At 39.7% G+C, this 25,303-nt stretch overlaps 1 protein-coding gene across 1 annotated transcript in view; it reads right to left on the reverse strand.

Annotated features, from left to right (window-relative positions):
- Positions 1-25,303, reverse strand: part of FHIT (fragile histidine triad diadenosine triphosphatase) — a gene marked incomplete at its 3' end in the record, with an annotated part of 793,119 nt that overhangs the window by 481,079 nt on the left and 286,737 nt on the right. The window contains exon 3 of the mRNA XM_039255698.1: positions 12,550-12,669. Coding sequence (XP_039111629.1) covers positions 12,550-12,652 — 103 coding nt within the window. The remainder of the gene's footprint in view (positions 1-12,549; positions 12,670-25,303) is intronic.

Below are 25,303 nucleotides of genomic sequence, written 5' to 3' on the forward strand. Positions count from 1 at the left end.
TTAACAAATATTTACTGACTGCCTGCCATGCACCAGGGACAGTCCTCGGCTGTGAGGATGCAGTCTTGAACAAACCAGACAGCAACGCCTGCCTACCCTTGTGGATGTCCCATTTCCAGTCAGCCTGTAACACCAATGGTAAGTTATACGGTAAGGTGCAATATTAATGCCACAAAAAAAAAAAAAAAAGAGCCAGAGAGGTGTTGCAATTTTAAATAAGAGCAAAGGGAACACAGTCCTGAGAAGGTGATGTTTGCATACAACTTGAATAAAGGTCTGAAGGAGATGAAAGAGCACGGCATACATACATCAGGGCGAATAGCACTGCAAGAACAGCTGGTTCAAGCGCTGTGAGGCAGGACTGTGCTTAGAATGTTCAACGAACAACACGGAAGTGGCTGTGGAAGGAGCAGAGTGAGTGTGGAAAGTAGATCAGTCTCCTGCATCCCTGCTGTAACAAATGACCACAAACTGGTAGCTTGAAACAACAGAAACTGACTCGCTCTTTTGGAAGTCAGAAGTCTGAAATCACGGTGTTGGCAGCTCTGAGAGAGAACCTGTTCTTCACCTCTCCCAGCTTCTGGGGGCCACCAACATCCCTTGATTTCTATCACACTACTCTTCTCTCTGCCTCCCTGGCCACGTTAATGCTTCCTCTGTTCTGTGTAATCCTCACCCTTGTGTCACTAAGGATGCATGCCACTGGATTTAGGGCATGTGCCACCTACAGAGGATCTCACTTCAAGTTTCTTAACTGCATTTCACCTGCATGGACCCTTTTCCAAGTAAGGTAATATTCACTGGTTTTAGAGATTAAGACAGACATATCATTTGGAGGTTACCATTCAAGTCACTAAGGGATGAAGACAGCAGATGAAATCAAAGAATAATGGTTGGTGGGATAGGAAACAGATGGAAGAGTTTATGGAAGAATCTTGTAGATCATTGTATAACTAACTTTAGTTGGAAGCAAACAGGAAGCCATAAGCAGAGAAGTGATATGGACTCTGTATGTTTAACAGATAGGCTCATTCTGGCTCTTGTCATATAAAAAAGTCCAATAGCTTTCAACCCTTACATTAGTACTTCGGCTCAAGAGTATGACATATTAAGATGACGACTGAAAAATGGGAGGAACAGAACTTGGCATGTAGCAGGCCTTCAGTGGCTAATTCAGAGCATTCTGAAAATCCCCTACTCATCCCATCAGACACATCTGTTAAGTCACTGAATGTTCTTTTACCTAGCCAATCTGTTTTGAAACAAAATTAATGCTACCGATAAATATTTCTTAACCATCTACTATACTCAAGATTGTTTTCCTAGGAATTAAGGCAGTCAACAGATCACATACTACTATCTAACATGGTGATTAAGTGAAAAATCACTTTTTTAAGGATTTCTGTTACCACTTTACTTGTGTCAACACTGAATCTCAACTAGAGTGGGGGGGAGGAAAAGACACGTTGCATCCATTTTCTTTCCTATTGCTTTGCTAGTCATGCCACATAGAATCTGTGGCCAGGCCCTTAGCAACATTTTGGCAGAATCTGTAACTCTGCGTTCGCTTTTCTTAATTAAAAGTATCTGTCCAGTCTCAGTTTAAGGACAGGCTTGAGCACTGGCTGGAGATGGCAACCTTGACTACTTGAGTTCTCGTCCAACTTCTTTCCCATCTGGGGGGCTAAGCTACTCTGACTTTAGAGACAGCATGGTCTTAGGGAACTGGTCGTCTATCAGCAGATAAAAGGCTAGTATCGCTGGTCTAGCTCCAGTTCCATCTGGTGGAAGCTTTTCCAAATATATTGGTCTCAGCATAGTTCAAAGCTGATGATTTTTTTTTTCTGGAAAGGTATTCAAGTTCTACCGTCACTCTATCTGCTTCTGAGGGTCCATTCACAAAGACAGCCATGTCAGTCTCCCTCAAACTCTGTCAGTGGTATATGACCAAATCCCATTTCTGGCTAGGCCAGTGCCTCAGTTATGCCGAAATCTACCTGAGCTGCTTTGTGGTACTTTCCCACTACTTTGACATTCATGGTTCTGTGCAGGACCAAGGGACCTGTGAATTGCTTATAGGTTTCCTCCAAGGGCTCCAGACAAGGGGGATGTGGTAGAAAAGCTGTCCCCATCTTCTTCTCAGGAATATTACTCCTCAGTCCCCTTTTGCCCTGCTACTACAGACCATTCCAAAAAGCCTCTTCCCATCCTTGCTCCATTCAGAAGCAAATGAGAGGCAGGCACTGGTGTGTGCTCAAGTGTATTCCCAAACTCTACAGAGTGAATGGGAAGCCCTCCTAAGGAGCCTGTCCCATACCCGTACCAGACTCCCATCCCATAGCAGTTGTCTCTATAGCCTGCAGGTTCCGCAGCTCAGCATCCAGCCAGGGAACAAGATGGCAGCACCCTTTTGTTGAAATCATCCAGCTGACAACTTTGAACTACATTCTGCTCATGACTTTCATGGGCAGGAAGAGTAATCTCTTCAGAAAGAGGGAGGAGAGTCCTTTGGAATTCTTCATTCCCTCTGGCTGTATCTTTCCCCTCACTTATTCTCCTAATATGTAGTCTGGGAGCATGGAAGTATGGTTCACCACGGCAGGTCTCGCTCTGCTGCTGCCCCTTAGTAAAGTGAATGTGGCTTTCTATCATATATGGGTAGCTCTCTGGGAAGACTGTCAGCCTTTCTGCTTGGGTCCTAGGTGTTCATATTCTAGGGCAATGTAAAAAGTCTCAGCGAGTGTCTGTTCTACTCCTGAATTTCAATGACTTTACTGAAGACACAGCTCCATAAGAAAAAAGCTTCTAGGGGTCACTTGGTCTCTAAGCAGAATAGAAAATACTAACTAGTATTCTACACATCTGCATGAGAAACACTCTGAAGAATGTAATGTAACTTCTGTTGATTTATTTTATCCTGACATATCTTATTTAACAAATTTTAAAGCAATCATCTTTGGTGAATGGAAAGGGACGGTGGTTTACTGTTAAAGTATTAGCACTCAACAGATAATTCTTAGTTCGTACAAACCTGTTGAACTGGAAATAAATCTTAAAGATGAAAAGATCTCTTGATAACTACAGCCATTTCAAAAGCTATTAGAAAACAAAAATTAGAGAGCCAGATGAATTCTGTTCCTCCAGGACTCATTTTACCTGGGAGCAAAATGCAGCTAGACAAGCTAGACCGCCTGTCCCCCCACACTAGCACCGCGGGAGTCACCAAGGTTAGTCCTATTCTTAAATGATAATAATGATTACACCTCAACGACAAAGCCACCAAAATGCCAGTGAGAAATATAATTGGCAGAGCATATCCTCACAACAATATGGCCCTGGAAAGGAGGGAAATAGGGAAGGTTTTAGACTCTGGGGAAAATAACCCCTTAGAACACCTAACCAATGATACAGAAAGGTTTGCTGCTCATGGGCTGGCAGCTAAAGGGGCAGGAGAGAAGGATGGAATGAGGATCAAGAGTCCCGGGTGAAGTCCTGACTTCCACGGAGTAGGACCACCATTGGACTGAAACTCAACCTTCCCATTTCACCTGCTCATGGGTCAACCAGAACAAAACAAAGTAGCAACTCCAAAAATGCATTACTCATCATAAGATATTATTTAAATTTAATTTCCAAATTATTTTTTTTAAAAAGATACTATGAAATTGTATATGTATATATACTCCGCTCACGCCTACTACAAATGCACACAGGAGAAAGAGACCACTACCTCAGTCTCCTCTTGCTGTAGTTAAGCTTTCCCCCAAATTGTTCTTAGCAGTCGGTTCATGTAAGGAAAGTGGTCACTTGAAATAAATAACTGTTTTCTTGTTTTGTTTTTAGAATAGTTTTTTTTCAGTGTTTATTTCTTTATTTCCGATGTTTTATTCATTTTTTGAGAAAGGCAGGCAGAGCATGAGTGGGGGCGAGGGGGGCAGAGAGAGAGAGAGAGACACAAAATCCAAAGCAGACTCCAGGCTCTGAGCTGTCAGCACAGAACGCTACACAGGGCTCAAACTCATAATCTGTCAGATCATGACCTGAGCCCAAGTCAGACGTTTAACCGACTGAGCCACCCAAGTGCCCCTTATTTATTTGTTTTTGAGGAGGAGAGAGTGCATGTTCAAGTGGGGTAGGAGCAGAGAGAGAGACAGGGAAAGAGAATCCCAACCAGGCTCTGAGCTGTCAGTGCAGAGCCCAACGGGGCTCAATCTCACAAACTGTGAGATCAAAACCTGAGCCAAACAAAATCAAGAGTTGGAAGCTCAGATGACTGAGCTACCCAGATGCCCCCGAATTCTGTTGTTCTGAATTCATCGGTAAATCTGTTATTCTGCTAGACTAAATGGTACTGAAGAGCAAGTACCAGGTTTGAGCCAAAGGGTTTAACGGGCAGCTTCCTCCCATCAGTCTTCATCTCCCTACAACCAAGGCTGCACAGACACATGTCCACTAGTGTGGCCATTCCTATTAAACTATCAAAACACTTCTGTGCGTACTGCCCCCTACATGCTGCTCCTTCCTCTTTGCCTCCTGCCCTGGGGCTCCCCGGACCTCTCCACAATACAGAAATTGATAGGTTGATGTCTGACGCGGCAGAGAGTTTCCAAGAACTACCCTGACATGGCTCTGTGCCATGTGTCATACTAATTGTTTGCATATGAAAGTAATGCCTCTGCCTAAGACATATCCACCCACATTCTGAGCCCCAACTGTGGGTACATAGAAGCTAAACCAAGACTCCTGAAGCACATTTAAAGCCTACAGGAGAAAGCCCAGGAAATAATTTAGAATACAAAAGTAGTTATGAGATGTAGTATTGTAGAGAGTTCTTAGGATAAGGCCCATTTAGAATTTATGCCCAAAAGCTATTTGCAAATTTATAGTTATTTTTTTCAGTCAATTAGTCTGAGAAAAGCAATGGAAGCTAAGTAAATTAGATCATTAATTTGCAATAAATATAAATTATGCTAATTTGAAAAATTGAACATATATACAAACTATATATATATACATATATAAAATAAATGACAAATATACCTAAGACTCTTAATAGAGAGTATAGCAATATAGCAAAATAAAGCTATCTTGACTTATTGTGCTGTGGAAAATCCATGTTTATTCATTCAATAGATTTTAACAGTTTTGATATGTGTATGAAAATATAGGATAAACATTAACTGCCTACTGATGTTTCAACAAATCTATTTTCATTCCAAATGGAAATTAGAATATATTTTGCATTATTTAATTACATGACATTTCTTATGAATAATGATGTATTATTTCATTCATTACTTCTAATTACGTTCCGTTAAAAGTGCCAGGCCGGCAACACCATGGCCAGCCTTTCCCTGTTCCTCACAATCTGATGACTTGCATGGGAAGCAGGTCAAAAATCTCCCCGGAATATAATGAACACAGTTCAGTAATTGTTAACCGTGACAATTTAAAATTACCTGAGGAAAGTTTCACACAGAAACAAATAGAAACGGAAATGGCTCACCCTGTTATAGGATATTCATTTTTGCAACTAATATGAGAAGTAGTCAAAGTGTTATTTTAATACCTATAATTATCATCCTACCATTTGCTACAGCTGGAGAGAGAGCACCCCACATACTGTCCTCCCCCCCCCATACTCACATACCAACAGAGTTCTATTTTATATCGACAGGAAGATTGTAAAGATATTTTTTTCTGGTTGTGAAAGTGATTCTATAGTCTGTGTGAAATTTGGAGAGAATGCAGCAACCTCCTAGAAGCTCTACTCAAAAAGCCAGTTACATTTCCCTCCATTAATGCATCACCATGGTCGGACCTGCCCATCTCACCCCGTCCACAGCAGGGCCTGAAGCTAGGAGGTAAATCCTATTATGAAGAAGAGGTCAAGGTGAAGGGAAATCAGTCAGAACAGGGGCCAACTGAACCACAAGGCCACTGCATGCATATCCTCATTAGCCAGCACTCAGCGAGGAGCTGGGGAGACCGTGGACAGTAGCAAGAGGCCAGGATGAGGTCTAGACATCAATGTGCACACGGCTTTACATCCACCATCTCAGGGGTGAGTCACCTTTGTTTGAATGGGCCAGGACAAAGGGTTTAAAATCCACACATTGTTCTCCATCCGATTGCAAACATTCCCTGCACACATACAAAGCACCTATTAATTCCTCAGTGTCAGGTGCCAACAATCCATCACTGTGTCTACAATATAAACAAAGATGCCATGCTCAGCTCCAGGAACAAAAACAAAATCAAAAACAAACAAACAAACAAAAAAACCCTGGGAGAGGAAGAGCCTGGCAAGGAGGGTTCCTCTCTTTCTCCTCTGGTACCCATGACAGTTACTCCCCACTGAGCCTGCAGGCAGCCTCAGAATCATCCTTAACACTGGGAACTAATTACCAGCTAAAGAAGTGGTATCTGAGATAAAACGTATTTGCTCTTTATGCAGTAATTCCTCAGATGACAAGTCAAGATGGATGAGGGTCACACAAGGTTTGTCCTGCAATGAGGTTGCGAGGAGCATCTGTGGCGGGTTCTAGATGCTGAGAAAAGAGGTCAGTTAACTTTAATGAACGATAAAACCATCCAAGAGTTTCCTTTGTCCCTGCTGACCAATGCCATCAAAAACGGTTTCTAGCTACCCTCCCAAAGGTAGGTAAACGTTTGTAGAGGAACCTTTCCCACAGAAACAGAATTGTTCTAACTGAACAATCACTGCTACATGCAGAACGCTTGAACACGATAACCTGCCAAATAAAGTGAAGAAAAATATGACTGTAAGAAAATCAACTTGTCCCACTGCAGCTCAGGACAAAGGACAGCAAGACTGCCCTTGAACATCTCCCCGAGAGTATTTTAAGCTAGCTAATAGACGGCAGGCATGCACAGGGTGGAGGGGAAAGACACACTGAGGGAAATTTTAAGAAAGGAAAAACTATCTTTAGTAATAAGGATATTAAAATAGTGCCTGTGCTCATTTTATTTGCACAGGAAGGTTTAAAAAGAAACTCTTTTGAGAAATGAAAGATCATCAGATCGCTAATAACTGCAGTTTCCTGAACAATTAAAGAAATTCACAAGATTACAACCTACTCAGGAAATGACAAATATTTCTGATTTTTATGGAAGAACTCAAAGGGCACTTTTATCTATAGCATCCATTCCGTAAGAAGCACTGTTAAGTAATGAGGCTATTTTTATTATTTGTTCATTTGCTTCAGGAGAACTGAACACGGCAATGGTCTAAAAACAGACAACTTCACATCACTCGCTTGGAAAGGTAAAATCGTGTATTAAAAGACATTTGCCAGAGTTCTCTTTTTCATCTATTCAAGTTGGACCTTAGAGAGCAATTTCCATTGTGCCAAACTTCTGTTTCTAATATTCAGCAGAACTATCTTTCAAAGGACATAGTCTAATTCTTCACAAATGCACTTTATAAGGCTGTCCTCAATGCATCATCCTAACGCTGTCTGGGCTTGATAACATTCGGTGTGAGATGCTCCTGTTGGGAAAAACCTGCTCTTTTTAATAACTGATCCAATAAACTGTTGACAAATGATTTGTATAATAGAGTACGGCCGGCAAGCCAGGTTTATCTCTGTCATTACACACTGCATTCAACCTGCTCACAAACGTTGCTGTGCTCCCCTTTCATTACGGCCCCTTCTGCCATTCTGAATAGCAATCCGAAGATCGATACACAGTCTGCTGAAAACAACAGGACATAACAAATGAATAATTTTATTTACCATAAAAGCCCCAGTCTCTAAATGGATTCCATTAATACTCAAATTCATTTTTCATGCTCAAGATGGGAGGGAGACGGAGCACAATGCAAGGGAACGGGGTGCGGAGAAGTATTAACCATACTGGCTCAAGTTTACTTAAGCCATGAACAATAGCTGGACTGCACGGAAGTCCGTGAAAAAATGTTCACTGCAGAATTCTGAAGATGCAATCTCCAAAATGCTTCTGTTCTCTCACCAAGACGCTCTGAAAAGCATTTTCCAGGAATAAGAAATTAATGGATTAAAGACATTCTGACATATCCTTCTAGAGCATTGCACCACAGAGGCCAAAGCCTATTCAATCAGCTTTAAACACTGTTTGCGATGAACAGAAGTATTTGCTTTTGGTGGGGCCAGGGAGGGATTCAAGTGGGTCTTTTGAGAAGGAAGCAAATAGTCTTGCTTCAAAAGCTTATCTTTGGCCCCTGATCTGACAGTTCTTTTCCTCCTCTGAAAGGTATGAAAAAGTCAGTGAGCAAAATCCTAAGAAAAAAGGGTTGGGGAGAGGGAGCAAAATGTTAGAGAGGACACAAGCTCAAAGATGACATTTACAAGTCCCGTGAATGGCACATTCCCCAAAGGCCACCTAAATACTCTTTTTAAAGAGAAATTATCACAAATACAAAATAATAACTTCCCATTCACATCAAGATGCAATATACTGCCCTTAAAATACAGATGTATCCATTGAAACTTGACATGCCAAAAAAAAAAATCTTTTCCCATCTGCTATCAATTCATTCACCACTTCTAGACTTAACTCTGTACACTTAAAACACTGACACGTAAACAGGATGGCAACTGTCCAAGCAGAGGAAAACTGAAAAAAAAAAATATAGCTTGAATAGGATACTAAAAGTTCTGGAATGAAATGGGAAGGAGATCTGGCTGGTGATTGGGCATACTGAAAATGCAGGATTTCCATGGACCCTCACTGCCCCTACTCCATACACAGAAATGATCCATATGCTCCTGATGTTTATAGCTTCACTTTGAATTCAGTCAGGATAGTACGTCTGATGCTGAGGAAAAATAGATGTGCGAGAGCTCCTCCCCTACCCCTTTCTAGGAACGAAAGACTCAGCACAGAGACAAACAAGAATGCACATAGTACTGAGGCAGACTGGCTAAGTGTTGGGTCCATGGCCTGGCACAGAGTAGAAGCTCCATGATAAAGTGCTGCATGAATCAACATGCAAATAAGGAGTCGAGAGTCAAAGAAAGGACTGAACATTTACTTCCTGAGAGGGCAAGGCAGGTATCAAAACCTATTGTTTTTTAATGTTTTATTTATTTCTAGGAGAGAGAGAGAGAGACAGCGTGAGGAGGGGAGGGTCAGAGAGAGAGGGAGTCACAGACTGAAACAGGCTCCAGGCTCTGAGCTGGCAGTCAGCACAGAGCCCGACGCGGNCTGAGCTGGCAGTCAGCACAGAGCCCGACGCGGGGCTCGAACCCACGAACCACGAGATCATGACCTAAGTGAAAGTCGGACGCTTAACCGGCTAAGCCACCCAGGCGCCCCCAAAACATTTTAGTTGAAACAATAAAGGATGGGTAGGATCTCACTTCAAAGAGAAAGGCAAGGTTAAAGGTGGCCAGAGGTGGGGAACCTGCCGAAGGGAAAAGCAACACCTGCTTAGGAAATAGTTCTAAAGGGGGAAGGTTGAGTCAAGAAAGTGAAAATGTCTGAGGGGCGCCTGGGAGACTCAGTCGGTTAAGCGTCTGACTTCGGCTCAGGTCATGATCTTGCAGTTTGTGAGTTGGAGGCCCCTGTCAGGCTCTGTGCTAACAGCTCAGAGCCTAGAGCCTGCTTCGGATTCTGCATCTCCCTCTTTCGCACTGCCCCTCCACCGCTCACGCTCTGTCTCTCTCTCAATCTCTCTCAAAAATAAAGAAAACATTAAAATATACAGTGAAAATCTTTTAAAACTATGCTAAGGAGTCTGGACCTTCTCTCAAAAGAAAATGTTCATTATATTCATTAGTGGCTTGTTTGCAAGGGACTAGGAAGGAGAAAGACAGAATGGAAACTGTGGTCTAGAATGAGGGTGGGCTGCAGAGAAGTCCAGGAGCAGGGAGGATGCAAGATGCTGTAAAGACTTAGGAGACCCACACCAAGGGGCTCGCATAGCAGACAGAACACAACAGTGGGGGAAGAGGAGAGCCCACTGCAGGCATCTCACCATTTATTTTATGAAATGTTAGTGGGCAGAGCTATCTACAGCTTCAATTTCCAAATCACAAGACAAAAGAATATCGCTTTCTGCAGCCGAAGGAGAAACGTATTAAGATTCTTCTCACAGTTGTCACCTAGCCAAGTTTACAAAGGTAAAATTAAAAATAAAACCACAAAATCTTCATATAAAAAGGATTGTCTGAATACATTATCTACTGGCCCTGAGACCCCTTTCAACCTGGCAGATATGAAATGGCTTACACAGTATACAGATTATAAAAGCATCTGTTCTGTTATCCTCAGAGAGGGTCGGCTCGTTCTTGCTACCTTCCCAGCAAACTGAGGTTTCTTCCTTTTAATGCGACATCACTCATGTCCCTGGCATTTACTCAAAGATACGAAACCCGACCAGGATCCATTTCTAAAATGGCAACTCCAAAGCCATCGGGAAAAAGACTAGTCATCATTCACTAACTGCTCACTGTTGGGTACATGCGTTTTCCTAGAAGCAGACACCTCAACTTTTCTCAAGTACAAGCATGCTTATGACCTAGGTCTTGCATCGCACCTGCCAAATTGGTTAAAAAGACCATGAAGGGGTGCCTGCGTGGCTCAATCGGTTAAGTGTCTGAGTTCAGCTCAGGTCATGATCTGACAGTTCGTGGGTTGGAGCCCCACATCGGGGCTCTGTGCTAACAGCTAGCTCAGAGCCTGGAGCCTCTTTCAGATTCTGGGTCCCCCTCTCTCTCTGACCCTGCCTTGCTCATGCTGTATCTCTCTCTCAGAAATAAATAAAAAATATTTAAAAACTTTTTTAAAAGACCGTGAAAATCAAGTGTCCTACTATCAAGATATGAGTAAAAAAATAAAATCATAAAGCTAAAGTCATTCCATTATTAACCACTAAAAAAGCAGTAAAACTCTGCAACCTCACATTCTTCCAGGCCAAGGTATTAAAATTTGTTCATCTACAATCACATTTTCATCCCAGGTACCTTCTTTGATAGAAGATAAAAGCCAATTAAGGCTGGCACTCAAAGAGATATGGCATTTCAACCATATTCTTTTGACACCAGAGTGCTCAACCATTTAAAAAAAAATCCACAGAGGAAAACGACAACCACAAACTTGCAGCAGAATGAAATGAAAAACTAAAGTGCTTCTGTTATTTTAAGAACTTCCAAGTCTCTTAGAAGAACTCAAAAGAAAACTGACATGCAGCTTTAAAATTGTTCTTTTTTATAGGACTTTCCTGAATCATTCTAGTTTTTTTTTCTACTTCAATAGACAAGAAATAATATTTTTAAATATTTACTATTTATAATTTAGACTTTTTTATAAGCTTAAAGGCAGAGTTAAATAACAAGAAGTAATTTACATACCATTTAGCAGTTAACTGCTGTGATCATTAGTTTTATAAATTTACAGAATTTAGTCAAAATTAAATTCAAGGAATCTGGGTGTCTAACAGAACATCACAATTATCTTTTGGTGCTTTTTTCTTATTTGTGTTTTTTTCCCCAATGTTATATCAGTTTTATGGTCAAGAAAGGAAATTATTCGTGAAGTTCTCACACACTTTGAAAATTCCCATAGGAAAAAAAAAAGAAATAAATATGTAAAACTTACACTGGAAATAAAAATCTTGATGTATTTTTATAGATTCAAAATTACAGAGACATTTATTTCAAAGTAAAATCATGTCTTAGTGTGGAAAATGTTTATTACCTTAAAATACGAAATTCTGCACTTTGTTGCCCTCTGCATAGTAAATTAAATTAGAGGGAAAAGAGAAAAAAATAATTCTAAAGAGTCAGTACAAAAGTCGCTTGACACAGTCATGAGTGATACTTTCAGCAACATAAAAATAACTCCACAACAATTCACCAATTCCTGTCGCTCCCACGGCAAAGAATAAAGCTACTGAAGTCAGTAACAGGAAAGACTACAAGTCAATGGTCAGAGAGAAATAAAACTCTACCACCAATGATAGTGAATGATGATCCAGAAACTGGGATGCTCTCCAAGAAAAAACAAAAATGCTATTTCAGATCCTAAAATGAAAAAAAAACAAAACCTATTTTTATGTATATTGAGGTGTATGAATTTGCTAGAATGATCCCTAAAGGTAAAGACACCCAGTCAGTCCCAAATCCTTAGGGAATACCTTATTTCCACACCGTGAAAATGCCACCCAACCTCTCTTTTAAGATTCGTTACTGATAACTTCTGAAAACAGAGCACCTATGGTATTCATTGGGCCCACTTTAGGAGCACCTATTTATTTACACAGCTACTATATTGAAAAGGTCAAGTAAAAATTCACCTCCAAAGCCACAGTTGCTAAGCAACTCTTTTCAGAAAGTTCTGCAACATTGATCAAGCATATTACTGGTGCCACCAACTGGATTTGGAATAAATGCAACGTCTTACCTGGTTTCTCCAAAGGGGGAGGAAGGCGGAGCCCTTGTTTTCTTTTTCAGACCGACACTGGAGGCCAAGGCTGTAATCCTTTGGTCTGTTAAGTTCAGACGCTTTTTATTTTTCCTGTCTTAAAACAAAACAAAAGGATACGTCCCGGTACCACAGGTTTCCTGTTCACAAGAGCAAAGGACAGTTCCGTTTTGAGAAAAACCACAGAGGGCTTGATGAGGTGTTGGCCAAATCTGAATGACATTTCTTCACAGCTGAAGCCTGAAAGACAAGATTTAGGAAATGAGCATATATAAAATTGACATGAGAAACTCAGATTATACGCAACTCTAAAGAAAGCAAGTTGCAATACTACAGATTCTTAGTTGCAAAGTAGTAACCATTGAAGCTGTTCCCCATTTCATGTCTACTAAGAAGGATTCTTGGCAAGTCCTCCTCAAATAGGCTCTTCTCCTTATCCAGTGTTGCCTTGACTGTTTTTAAGCAGTACCTTGCACATGGACAACAAAGTCTTCTTAAATCCCTCTGTACATCAAGTTGTCCCCTTAACCCAAATTTACTAGGTTCCACCTGTCAGGTTATTTCCATCCATTCATTTCCTCATCTTTGCTAAGCTGAAATTTTTAATTGGTAAGAATGGACTATAAACCAGTTAATTCTTAAATGCTTTTCTTAAATGGTTTTATCTCTATTTACGTAAAAGCAATGTACACAAAGTACAAACACCATTTGACCTCACCTACAACTACAAAAACAGGAGCACTTCCAAAGAACTCTTCTGGTAAGAATTCCAAAATTGAAGGGGAAATTTCTGAGAAAAAAGAAACGGCAAAACAGAGTGCAAGATGAGAACGACTCCCGGTTAATGCAGGTGTGAAATGTTTCCTATTTTCTTTTGAGGGGAAAGCCAAGAGAGTGAAAGACGAATGAATCAGTATTTGGCACTTGGCATTTGGGTACCAAGTAATGATTTTCCATCAGTCCTATAAGTATGCATCGCAGCGTTCCTTTCTAAGTACCTAAGACCCTCTTTGGGAAACCACTCATTTTCCAATTCAGAAACTACCCACTATAAATCTGTGAGAATAGATCAGCCCATGGCAAACCAGAAAGAAGATCACAAAAAGACAATGTCAGTATATGGTTGACGATTTTGCAAAGCATATCAACAAATGTACAAGTGTTTAATGATCCTCATGTTCTCAAGGACTCAAAGGATAGAGAGGGCCATGCAAATGCCATCTACTGTCATATAGAAATACCCATATAGCGAGAACCAAACACATTTCAGGGACAAAGACACAAAATGGAAGGTTTGCCTCAAAGATATAAATACTGGTTTTCAGAACATTTACAACCAGCTAATAAAAATGAAAGGCCAGTAAGGATATTTAAAATTGAGGTACCCACTGGTTCTCAGGGTGTGTTTCCTGGACCAGCGATACCTGGAGACTAATTAGAAATATAAATTCTGAATTCCTACTCTGGACCCACCAAACTAGGAACTCTGGGTGGGAAAGCACCTAGCAATCTATGCTTGAATAAGCTGTCCAAAGGATTGAGAACCATGATCAAACCCAACTATTCTCCCAATCCTTGGGTCCTTGCCTACAGAATCGGGGCCAACTGACTGGCTAGCCTATGCTTGAATATACCCAGTGATGGGAAGTTCACTATTCATTGCTTCTAAGACAATCAATTCCAGCCATTACATAGCTGTCCTTCCTACCAACTCTATTTGTTTGCCATGAATTTATGCCTTGGGGCCAGATGAAAGAAGTATCATGCAAGAGGCAGTACTTCAGATATTCAGAGTTAACCTTTTTCCATTTCTCCTGGGTTTTCTAACACAACATGGCAATTCACTTCAGTCATTCTGCAAACAGCATTGATTCAACTCCACTGCAGCTCTTCGTGTCTTATTATCATTATTCTTATTTGGTTTTTGGTTGTAAGAGGGGGAGGGCATGGGGTTGCCTGTCCAGCATCTACTGTCTATTTCTGGCCATACCACCCAAATTTTTATTTGGGTAATAGCCCCACTATATTCTGTTTGTGGGGTTATTCCCACTGCCTGACTCTCCAGGGACAGGAAAATGATCCAGGCATCCTTGGGCTTCTGTCACATGGCTGGTTCAAAAGTGGACAGAGGACAAAAAAAATGAGCCACTGAAAGAAAGGAGATCCACAAGAAGATTACTGCTGATGCTACAGGGAAAGAACTTTCTTTCTGTTGAGTTGCCAGTCTGCTACCACATGAACCCAAACAACTATAAGTTACACTAAAAAGGGTCCACCTGACATCCAGAGAGGTGGGCAGAGCCAAGACAGAGAGACCTATGCCTGGTGACATTGTTTGAGAAGCTGGATCTAACAATGCTGTAAGGAGTAATGAACCCAGAATTTGTAAAGGACGATTGTCCAGAATTGGCTTCAGCACAGGTTCTAGTTGATGAGCCCCTACTAGGAGTCTCTGAAAGGCTCTTCATCTGGTTTTCAGTTTTCTCATCATTTCTTCTTTATCCTCTATGCTCAGCTCCATTCTTTCAACCACAGAGCTTCACTTTTTCATTATTAATGTATTGTTTATAATCCTAATATATACATCATTTATATTTCAATTATATGTACATAATATATATTGTATTTTACATATATTATATGTATTTTTACATATGTATATTGTCATGTCAAATATACATAGGGCTCCTGCATGTTTTTTCTATCTTGTATGTAAATCCTATCATGCATTAAATGTCATTCTGCCTTCTTTTTTTTCCTCAACACTGTTTTAGAGACTCATTCATCTTCTATGTTGATGGAATTCACTCTTTCCCATTAGTTATTCCCTCTCACTGGATTACACTATAATTTTCCTTATTTGTCCCTCTAATGCTGAAGAACTAGATTTTCTCCAATCTTGAACCCCAAATATCACAGATGACCACCCTTACATAGATTTCCCTGGGTATCTGGGCTAGAGTCCCATTATTTGGTTTTAATATTTAGATTTTCTAAAATAGAGGCACCAGTTTGCATTCCCATAAGCAATATGTGCAGACTTCTATTTACTCACATCCTTGCCAGCACTGGAGAGTATCCGATTAGCTAGCTTTTATTGGTATGATAGGCAAAATGGAATCCCTTAATTTTACTTTGTCTCCAGGGTGATATGTGTAAGTGCATATTTCTCCTTCTTGAATTGCCAATCCATACTTGGCCCTTTCGTAGTGGTTTTCTCCCTTCTATTTTCTGATTTTTCAGAGTCTCCTGTATATTTAAATATTGATCCTACTTAGTCTATCAAACATGGCAATTATGTTTTCACCATCTGTTAGTTTTCTTATCATTTGATCCATTAAATAAAAAGGATTCATTCTGATGTACTCATCCATTTTCTTTTCATGGCTTGTGCTCTGTCAATCTTATGGAACAAACCCATCTCCACTAGAAGATTACCAAAACATATTAAGTTTTTGTCTATCAGCTTTATAGGTTCACTCTTAACAGTTAGGTATTTAATCCACTTGGAACTTTGCTTCTGGTATGAAATATGGAAATGTTTTAATTTTTTCCTCTTGTGAAACAATTTCCTAGCACCAATTGCTGGGAATGGTCACACCAAATTCCCTTATGTGCAAAGTAAAGAGTCTGCAGTCACGATATTCTGATTCTACGCCAGATGCTGAAAAACAGGGGTGCCAAATTTTTTCCCTAAAGGGCTAGATTCAGTGCAGCCCCTCTGGAAAACAGTGTGGAGGTTCCTCAAAAAATTAACAATAGAACTCCTCTATGACCCAGCAATAGCACTGCTAGGAATTTACCCAAGGGATACAGGAGTGCTGATGCATAGGGACACATGGACCCCAATGTTCATAGCAGCACTCTCAACCATAGCCAAAACATGGAAAGAGTGTAAGTGCCCATCAACTGATGAATAGATCAAGAAGATGTGGTTTATCTATACAATGGAATACTACATGGTAATGAGAAAGAATGAAATCTGGCCATGTGTAGCAACATGAATGCAACTTGAGGGTGTTATGCTGAGCGAAGTAAGTCAGGCAGAGAAGGACAGATACTCTATGTTTGCACATTAGGTGGATTAGGAGGAACTTAATGGAAGACAATGCAGGAGAAGAAGGGGAAAATAGTTGGGGAGAGGGAGGGAGGCAAACCATGAGAGACTCTTGAATGCCGAGAACAAACTGAGGGCTGATGGGGGTGGGGGAGAGAAAAAGGGGAGTGATGGGCATGGAGGAGGGCACTTGTTGGGATGAGCACTGGGAACCAACCTGATGATAAAATATTAAAGGAAAAATAAATAAAAGGCCAGATTCAGCCAGTCACACATTCTGTTCTAACCACTCAACCCTGTTATAGCAGTATAAAAGCAGTCAAAGATAATGCAGAATAAATGGATGTGGCTGTGTCCCAATAAAACTTTATTCATAAGAAGAGGCAGTAGCCTGGACTAGGCTTGTGGGCTGTAGTTTGCCAACTTCTGTTGTATAAAGTTAATGCCTTGTAAAGAAAAAAAAATTAAAAAAGGATCCTTCTTTATCTTTATTCTCCCATATAAATTTTAGACTCAAGTCTGCCCCATGAAGAAAATTATTTCTCAGATGTTGATTGGAATTACACTGAATTTAAATTTTAATGGAGGAAATGCAACACCTTCATAATATTCAATCAATCCATTTATGAATGCTGCTTTTATATTCTATAATACCATAATAAAACTCATGTAATAGGGTTTTAAATTTCCCTTATATGTTTTATGAATTCTTTCTGAGATTTATTCCTAGATAGCTTTTAGTTTATGTCACTATTATAAATGATATCTTCTCATCATCATAGTTTATAATTGGTTATTCCCAATACAGAGGAAAGCTATTGATTTTTATATGTTGCTTTTCCAAGCTGGCAACCTAGCTGAACCCTTGTATTGCTACTAATAATTTCTGCTGATTCTTTTTGGTTTCCTATATAAATGATTTTCTTTAGAAATAATGACAATTACCTCCCTCGCTTCAATCTTTCTATTTTTGTGCTTATTGTCTTTTTTTTTTTTTTTTTAATCTTGCTGCACTGGTTTGGTATCCGTAATGTGTTGAAAGGCAGAAGTAACACAGTCATCCTGGACTTATTCACAACCTTAAAAGGAATGAGTTTAAATCTTTGAGTATAAATCCACTAGGAATTATTTCTGCCATACATTTTTAGTACAAAGGCTTTATAAAGCTAAAAAACATATGTATCTATTTTAAGTCGGCTAAGGGCTAATTCCAATTAGAAAAGAAAAACAAACTTAGATTTATTAACTTTTTCCTTTGTCATTGACCACACAACAATGTCATTGTCATTAACGTGATAAATTACAGTAACACTTTTTTAAAATGCTAAAACATCCTTTCACCTTTATGAAAACTTAAGCTTAGTCACAATTACTTTTTAATATGCTGCTGGATTTGAATCTTAGTGTTTTTAACGTCCTATGTAGAGTTAGCCAGTATTTTCTAACCTGATTTTTGTCTAAAAAAGGAATCAAACTTATAGGTTGGCTTTTCTCTGTTCTTTAAGAAGTTTTATAAACAAGCGTTTTCTGTTCCTTGAGACTTAAATAGAACTACCTGTCAAACTGTCTAGGCCTATTTTAATATCACAGGAAAGATTGTTTTGATATGCATTACAATTTATTTAATGGTTACTGATTACAGGGTTTATTTCTTGCATCAAATTTTTTAAGCTAAATTTAGCCCAAATTATTTTTTTCACCTAAAATGATTTTTATTGGTAAAAACCCACATTCTTTTTAACAGATTGAAATGTAATTCATAATCATTTACCTTACCTATTCATGATGTATATATACTTTTATTAGTCGTCCTAAAATTACATCTAACCGATTAAGTTTCAAAGAACTTGTTTTTGGGTTTGCTTTTGTTTTTTGTTTTTTTTTTTTTTTTTGGTTCTTTGCTTTTATTATCTCTATTACTGCTTATTTTCTGCACTTATGTTTGTTTCCTCTTTGGTTTTTCCCTTTCCTTGTTTCTTCAGATTTACCATGGCAGTCTTTCCAATCACTTCAACCAAACATTGAGCTTGCGGGGATCCCCATATCATTAGACTGTGTCTTTTTAAATGTACTTATAAATAATATAGCATTTTGTTTCCATCCAAGGAACAACCTGCCTTGATTAATTTAGCCCTCATGCATTTATGCTAATTATTCTTTGAGCTTATGTGGAACATCCTATTTCACTTTTATTTTCATCTTCTCTTTGCTTCACTTTATTCTCCTTCCTACCTTCCACTGACTATCAAAATTTTTTCCTGTGGATATAAAAATTATACATCCTATTTCATTTCAAGAGAGGTTATTCTTTTTAAATTTTAAAAATTTGAATATAAATTATTGTCAAGTTGGCTAACATACAGTGTTGTATTCAGTGTGCTCTTAATTTCAGCGCTGATTCCCATGATTCATCACTTACATGCAACACCCAGTGCTCATCCCAACAAATGCCCTTCTCAATGCCCATCGTCCATTTCCCCCTCCCCTACCTCAATTCATTCTGAACAAAACAGTCTCTATTGACTAATCACATTTAATTTTGTGACTGAGTGGATTTGATCAGTCATTGTCTGATAGGGCTAGATAGGCAGCCTAATTCACAGTGAAATAAGGTTCAACGGGCACAAAAGCAAAAGCTCTAAAATGTTAAATTTCCCAACCATTAACAACGGGGGAGGACAACAGCTCACTTCAGGGTAGATGAAAGTTTTTTCCTGGTTTGCTTTCAAATTTGATGTTAATGTCCAATTAAAATAACTACCATATGCTTTTAACCTTGTCCCCCAAAAGAAAAATCAATTCTAGAATTTGAGGCAGAAAAGGTCCTCAGATCACTTGGATCCAGTCCCCCCATTTTAGAGATATTGAGTAAGGTGGCAAGTCAAGTGGCTTACTCAAATTCACTGTGAACCTCAGAGGGTTTCCTTTAGAGCAAATTATTTGGAGAAGACACTATTTAAGGATTTCCCAATCTTGGGAATTTAGCACTTCAGAGACCGTACTTTCAGAATCCCTCAATCAAAGGTAACTGTTTTAATAGGGAAGGAATCCTTTGGTGCCCAAACCACATGGAAGTACTCTTGCAAGACGGTCATCTGGAATACATGCCTACGTCCATTATTTTCTCAAACACAAAATATAAATTCCCTTTTGAGAATGGGGAGATTCTTCAAAACCCAACAATGCAAGTTTAAGAAACTAAGGACTTTAGCAAAGGCACCTACCAGACCATGTTCATTAGGATGCAAAATCTTAACCAACAGACTACCAGGACTCCATTCGATGATTACTGTCTCTGTTTTCCCTATAGCAAATGATTTCTTTGGGACAAATATAAACTCTTCCCATTTTTCCAAGCACTACAAGAGGGTGTTTACTCAAAATGTGGCCTGAGGACCAGAAAGGTCTGCATCACCTGAAAGATGTTAGAAATGCAGATTCCCAAGCTCTCCCCCCACCCAAACCTACTATATGGTTCTATAGTTACACAAGATCCCAAGTGGTGCTGTCCATGACTCAAAGTTTGAGAAGAACTTTCCTAGAGCACTCACTCCAATTAAAATCATTTGGGGAGCTTTTCGAAAAGAATAGACTCTTAAGCTCCTCGCCCAACCTCAGCAGAACCCATGGAATAATAAAGTTATGAACACAACTCTGAGTGCAGTCTGTGAAATGGGGGAGAACAGTCCCTTCTTCTCAAGGACACACGGAAAGCATTTAGGACGTATTTTATAAAGCTAGTCATCATACTATTGTTGGTATTCTATACTGTCAAAGAATCATGCCACATTTCATTCAACAAATAATCTTTAACTGCCAGCTAACACATAATATTGCCAAGTTGCTTAGAAAACCGCTTTCATATGTATGGTATAGAACTGTCAAACTACAATATAAGTAAAACCATGTATTTGGCACTGTATTACCATTAGGTGACTGCAATTTTCTCTGTATTAGAGGCAGAGAATTGACAGTTAAAAAATAGCACCTGAGAAGCACCTGGGGGGCTTAGTTGGTTAAGCGTCCGACTTTCACTTAGGTCATGATCTCACGGTTCGTGGGTTCGAGCCCTGCATCCGGCTCTGTGCTGACTGCCAGCTCAGAGCCTGGAGCCTGTTTCAGTCTGTGACTCCCTCTCTCTCTGACCCTCCTCTGCTCACGCTGTCTCTGTCTCCTAGAAATGAATAAAACATTTAAAAAAATAGCACCTGATTAAATAGAAATAACAGCTAATACCATACTCCACATTCTTTTTTTTACAAATAGTTTATTGTCAAATTAGTTTCCACATAACATCCAGTGCTCATCCCCCCTCCCCTCCACATCCATCAGTCCTCAGTTTTTGTCAGCATTCAAGAGTCTCTCATGGTTTGCCTCTCTCCCCTTCCCCCACCATTTCCCCCCTTCTTCTCTCCCTTGTTCCTCAGTTAAGTTCCTCCTAATCCTCCTATACATGCAAACATATGATATTTGTCCTTCTCTGCCTGACTTATTTCACTCAGCATAACACCCTCAAGGTCCATCCATGTTGCTGCACATGGCCAGATTTCATTCTTTCTCATTTCCATGTAGTATTCCATGGTATAAACCACATCTTGATCCATTCGTCCGTTGATGGACATTTAGGCTCTTTCCATGTTTTAGCTATTGTGGAGAGTGCTGCTATGAACATTGGGGTACATGTGCTCCTATGCATCAGCATTTCTGTATCCCTTGGGTAAATTCCTAGCAGTGCTATTGCAGGGTCCTAGGGGAGTTCTATTCTTAATTTCCTGAGGAAGCTCCACACTGTTTTCCAGAGGGGCTGCACCAGTTTACATTCCCACCAACAGTGTAGGAGGGTGCCCGTTTCTCCACATCCTCGCCAGCATCCAGAGTTCTCTGATGTACTCATTTTAGCCACTCTGACTGGCGTGAGGTGGTATCTCAGTGTGGTTTTGATTTGTATTTCCCTGATGAGGAGGGATGCTGAGCATCGTTTCATGTGTCTGTTGGCCATCTGGATGTCCTCTTTGGAGAAGTGTCTGTTCATATCTTCTGCCCATTTCTTCACTGGGTTGTTTGTTTTTCGGGCGTGGAGTTTGGTGAGTTCCTTATAGATTCTGGATATTAACCCTTTATCTGATATGTCATTTGCAACTATCTTTTCCCATTCCGTTGGTTGCCTATTAATTTTCTGGGTTGTTTCCTTGGCTGTGCAGAAGCTTTTAATCTTGATGAGGTCCCAACAGTTTATTTTTGCTCTTGATTCCCTTGCTTTTGGGGATGTGTCAAGTAAGAAGTTGCTGCGGTGGAGGTCAAGGAGGTTGTTTCCTGCTTTCTCCTCTAGGGTGTTGATAGTTTCCTGTCTCACGTTCAGGTCCTTTATCCATTTTGAGTTGATTTTTGTGCATGGTGTGAGAAAATGATCTAGTTTCATTCTTCTGCATGTTGCTGTCCAGTTCTCCCAACACCATCTGTTAAAAAGGCTGTCTTTTTTCCATTGGATATTCTTTCCTGCTTTGTCAAAGATCAGTTGGCTGTATACTTTTGGGTCCACTTCTGAGTTCTCAATTCTGTTCCATTGGTCTATGTGTCTGTTTTTGTGCCAATACCATACTGTCTTGAGGATGACAGCTTTGTAGTAGAGGCTGAAGTCTGGGATGGTGATACCTCCCGTTTTGGTTTTATTTTTCAGTATTACTTTGGCTATTCGGGGTCTTTTGTGGTTCCATACAAATTTTTGGATAGTTTGTTCTAGTTTTGAGAAGTATGCTGGTGCAATTTTGATTGGAATTGCATTGAATGTGTAGAGTGCTTTAGGTAGTAATGACATCTTAACTATATTTATTCTTCCTATCCATGAGCATGGAATGTTTTTCCATTTCTTTGTGTCTTCTTCAATTTCCTTCATAAGTTTTCTATAGTTTTCATCATACAGATCTCTTGTATCCTTGGTTAGGTTTATTCCGAGGTATTTTATGGTTTTTTGTGCAATTGTGAATGGGATCAGTTTCTTGATTTCTCTTTCTGTTGCTTCATTATTGGTGTATAAAAATGCAACCGATTTCTGTACGTTGATTTTGTACCCTGCAACTTGGCTGAATTCTTGGATCAGTTCTAGTAGGCTTCTGGTGGAGTCTGTCGGGTTTTCTATGTAGAGTATCATGTCATCTGCGAAGAGTGAAAGTTTGACTTCCTCTTTGCCAATTCTGATGCCTTTGATTTCCTTTTGTTGTCTGATGGCTGATGCTAGGACTTCCAGCACTATGTTAAACAACAGTGGTGAGAGTGGACATCCCTGTCGTGTTCCTGATCTCAGGGGGAAAGCTCTCAGTTTTTCCCCGTTGAGGATGATGTTAGCTGAAGGCTTCTCATAGATGGCTTTGATGATGTTTAAGTAGGTTCCTTCTATCCCAACTTTCTCGAGAGTCTTTATTAAGAAGGGATGCTGTATTTTGTCAAATGCTTTTTCTGCATCTATTGACAGGATCATATGGTTTTTATCTTTTCTTTTATTGATATGATGGATCACATTGATTGATTTGCGAATGTTGAACCAGCCCTGTAACCCAGGAATGAATCCCACTTGATCTTGGTGGATGATTCTTTTGATATGCTGCTGGATTCGATTTGCAAGGATCTTGTTGAGAATTTTTGCATCCGTATTCATCAAGGATATTGGCCTATAGTTCTCTTTTTTTGTTGGATCTCTGTCTGGCTTGGGAATCAGAGTGATGCTGGCTTCATAAAATGAGTCCGGGAGTTTTCCTTCGACTTCTATTTTTTGGAATAGCTTGAGAAGAATTGGGATTAATTCTGTTTTAAATGTCTGGTAGAATTCCCCAGGGAAACCATCAGGTCCAGGGCTCTTATTTGTTGGGAGATTTTTGATCACTGATTCGATTTCTTCACTCGTTATGGGTCTGTTCAGGTTTTCTATTTCTTCCCGTGTGAATTTTGGTAGTGAGTGTGTGTTTAGGAATTTGTCCATTTCTTCTAAGTTGTCCAATTTGTTGGCATATAATTTTTCATAGTATTCCCTGATAATTGCTTGTATTTCTGAGGGGTTGGTTGTAATAAGTCCATTTTCATTCATAATTTTGTCTATTTGGGTGCTCTCTCTTTTCTTTTTGATAAGCCTGGCTAGAGGTTTGTCAATTTTGTTTACTTTTTCAAAAAACCAACTCTTGGTTTCATTGATCTGTTCAATTGTTTCTTTGGTCTCTATGTTGTTTATTTCTGCTCTAATTTTTACTATTTCTCTTCTTCTACTGGGTTTAGGGCGTTCTTGTTGCTCTGCCTCTAGCTCCTTTAGGTGAGCTGTTAGATTTTGGACTTGTGCTTTTTCTAATCTCTTGAAATAGGCCTGGAGAGCAATGTACTTTCCTCTTAGGACTGCCTTGGCCGCATCCCATAGATTTTGAATTGTTGTGTTTTCATTTTCATTTGTTTCCATATATTTTTTAATTTCCTCTCTAATTGCCTGATTGGCCCATTCATTCTTTAGAAGGGTGTTCTTTAACCTCCATGTTTTTGGCGGTTTTCCAGACTTCTTCCTGTAATTGATTTCAAGTTTCAAAGCATTGTGATCTGACAGTGTGCATGGTATGATCTCTATTCTTTTATATTTATTGAGGGCTGCTTTATGTCCCAGTATGTGATCTATCTTGGAGAATGTGCCATGCGCACTTGAGAAGAAAGTAAATTCCCTGGCCTCAGGATGTAAAGTTCTAAATATATCCGTCAGATCCATCTGGTCCAATGTGTCTTTCAAGTCCATTATTTCTTTAGTGATTTTCTGTCTGGTTGACCTATCCATTGCTGTAAGCGGAGTATTAAAGTCCCCTGCTATTAGCACATTCTTATCTATAAGCTTGTTTCTGTTTGTGATTAATTGTTTTAGATATTTAGGTGCTCCCATATTCGGTGCGTAGACATTTATGATTGTTAGTTCTTCCTGATGGATGGACCCTGTAATTATTATGTAGTGCCCTTCTTCATCTCTTGTGATTGTCTTTAATTTAAAGTCCAGTTTGTCTGATATAAGTATCGCTACTCCGGCTTTCTTTTGATTTCCTGTAGCATGATATATATTTCTCCATCCCCTTACTTTTAATCTGAAGGTATCTTCCCGTCTAAAATGAGTTTCTTGTAGACAGCATATTGATGGATTTTGTTTTTTAATCCATTCTGCTACCCTATGTCTTTTGATTGGAGCATTCAGCCCATTTACATTCAGTGTTATTATTGAAATATGTGGGTTTAGAGTCTTTGTATCTTTTGTAGGGTTCATGTTTGTGGTGGTGTCTCTGGTATCTTTGTTCCTTGCAACCTTTCCTTCAGAGCATCCCCCTCAGGATTTCTTGTAGGGCTGGCTTCGTGGTGACAAATTCTTTCAATTTCTGTTTATTTGGAAAGGTTTTTATCTCTCCTTCTATTTTGAATGACAGGCTTGCTGGATAGAGGATTCTTGGCTGCATATTTTTACTGTTCATCACATTGAAGATTTCCTGCCATTCCTTTCTAGCCTGCCAAGTTTCAGTAGATAGGTCTGTCACCACTCTGATAGGTTTCCCTTTGTATGTTAGGGCCCTTTTCTCCCTAGCTGCTTTCAAAATTCTCTCTTTGTCCTTGTATTTGGCCATTTTCACTATGATATGTCGTGCAGAAGATCGATTCAGGTTACGTCTGAGGGGAGTCCTCTGAGCCTCTTGTACTTCCACATTTACTTCCTTCCCCAGGTCGGGGAAGTTCTCTGCTATAATTTGTTCCAGGACTCCTTCAGCACCTTTCCCTCTCTCTTCCTCTTCTGGGATTCCTATGATACGGATATTG

Source organism: Hyaena hyaena, unplaced genomic scaffold, assembly GCF_003009895.1.
Source record: "Hyaena hyaena isolate Hyena2069 unplaced genomic scaffold, ASM300989v1 scaffold_543, whole genome shotgun sequence".
NCBI classification, from domain to species: domain Eukaryota; kingdom Metazoa; phylum Chordata; class Mammalia; order Carnivora; family Hyaenidae; genus Hyaena; species Hyaena hyaena.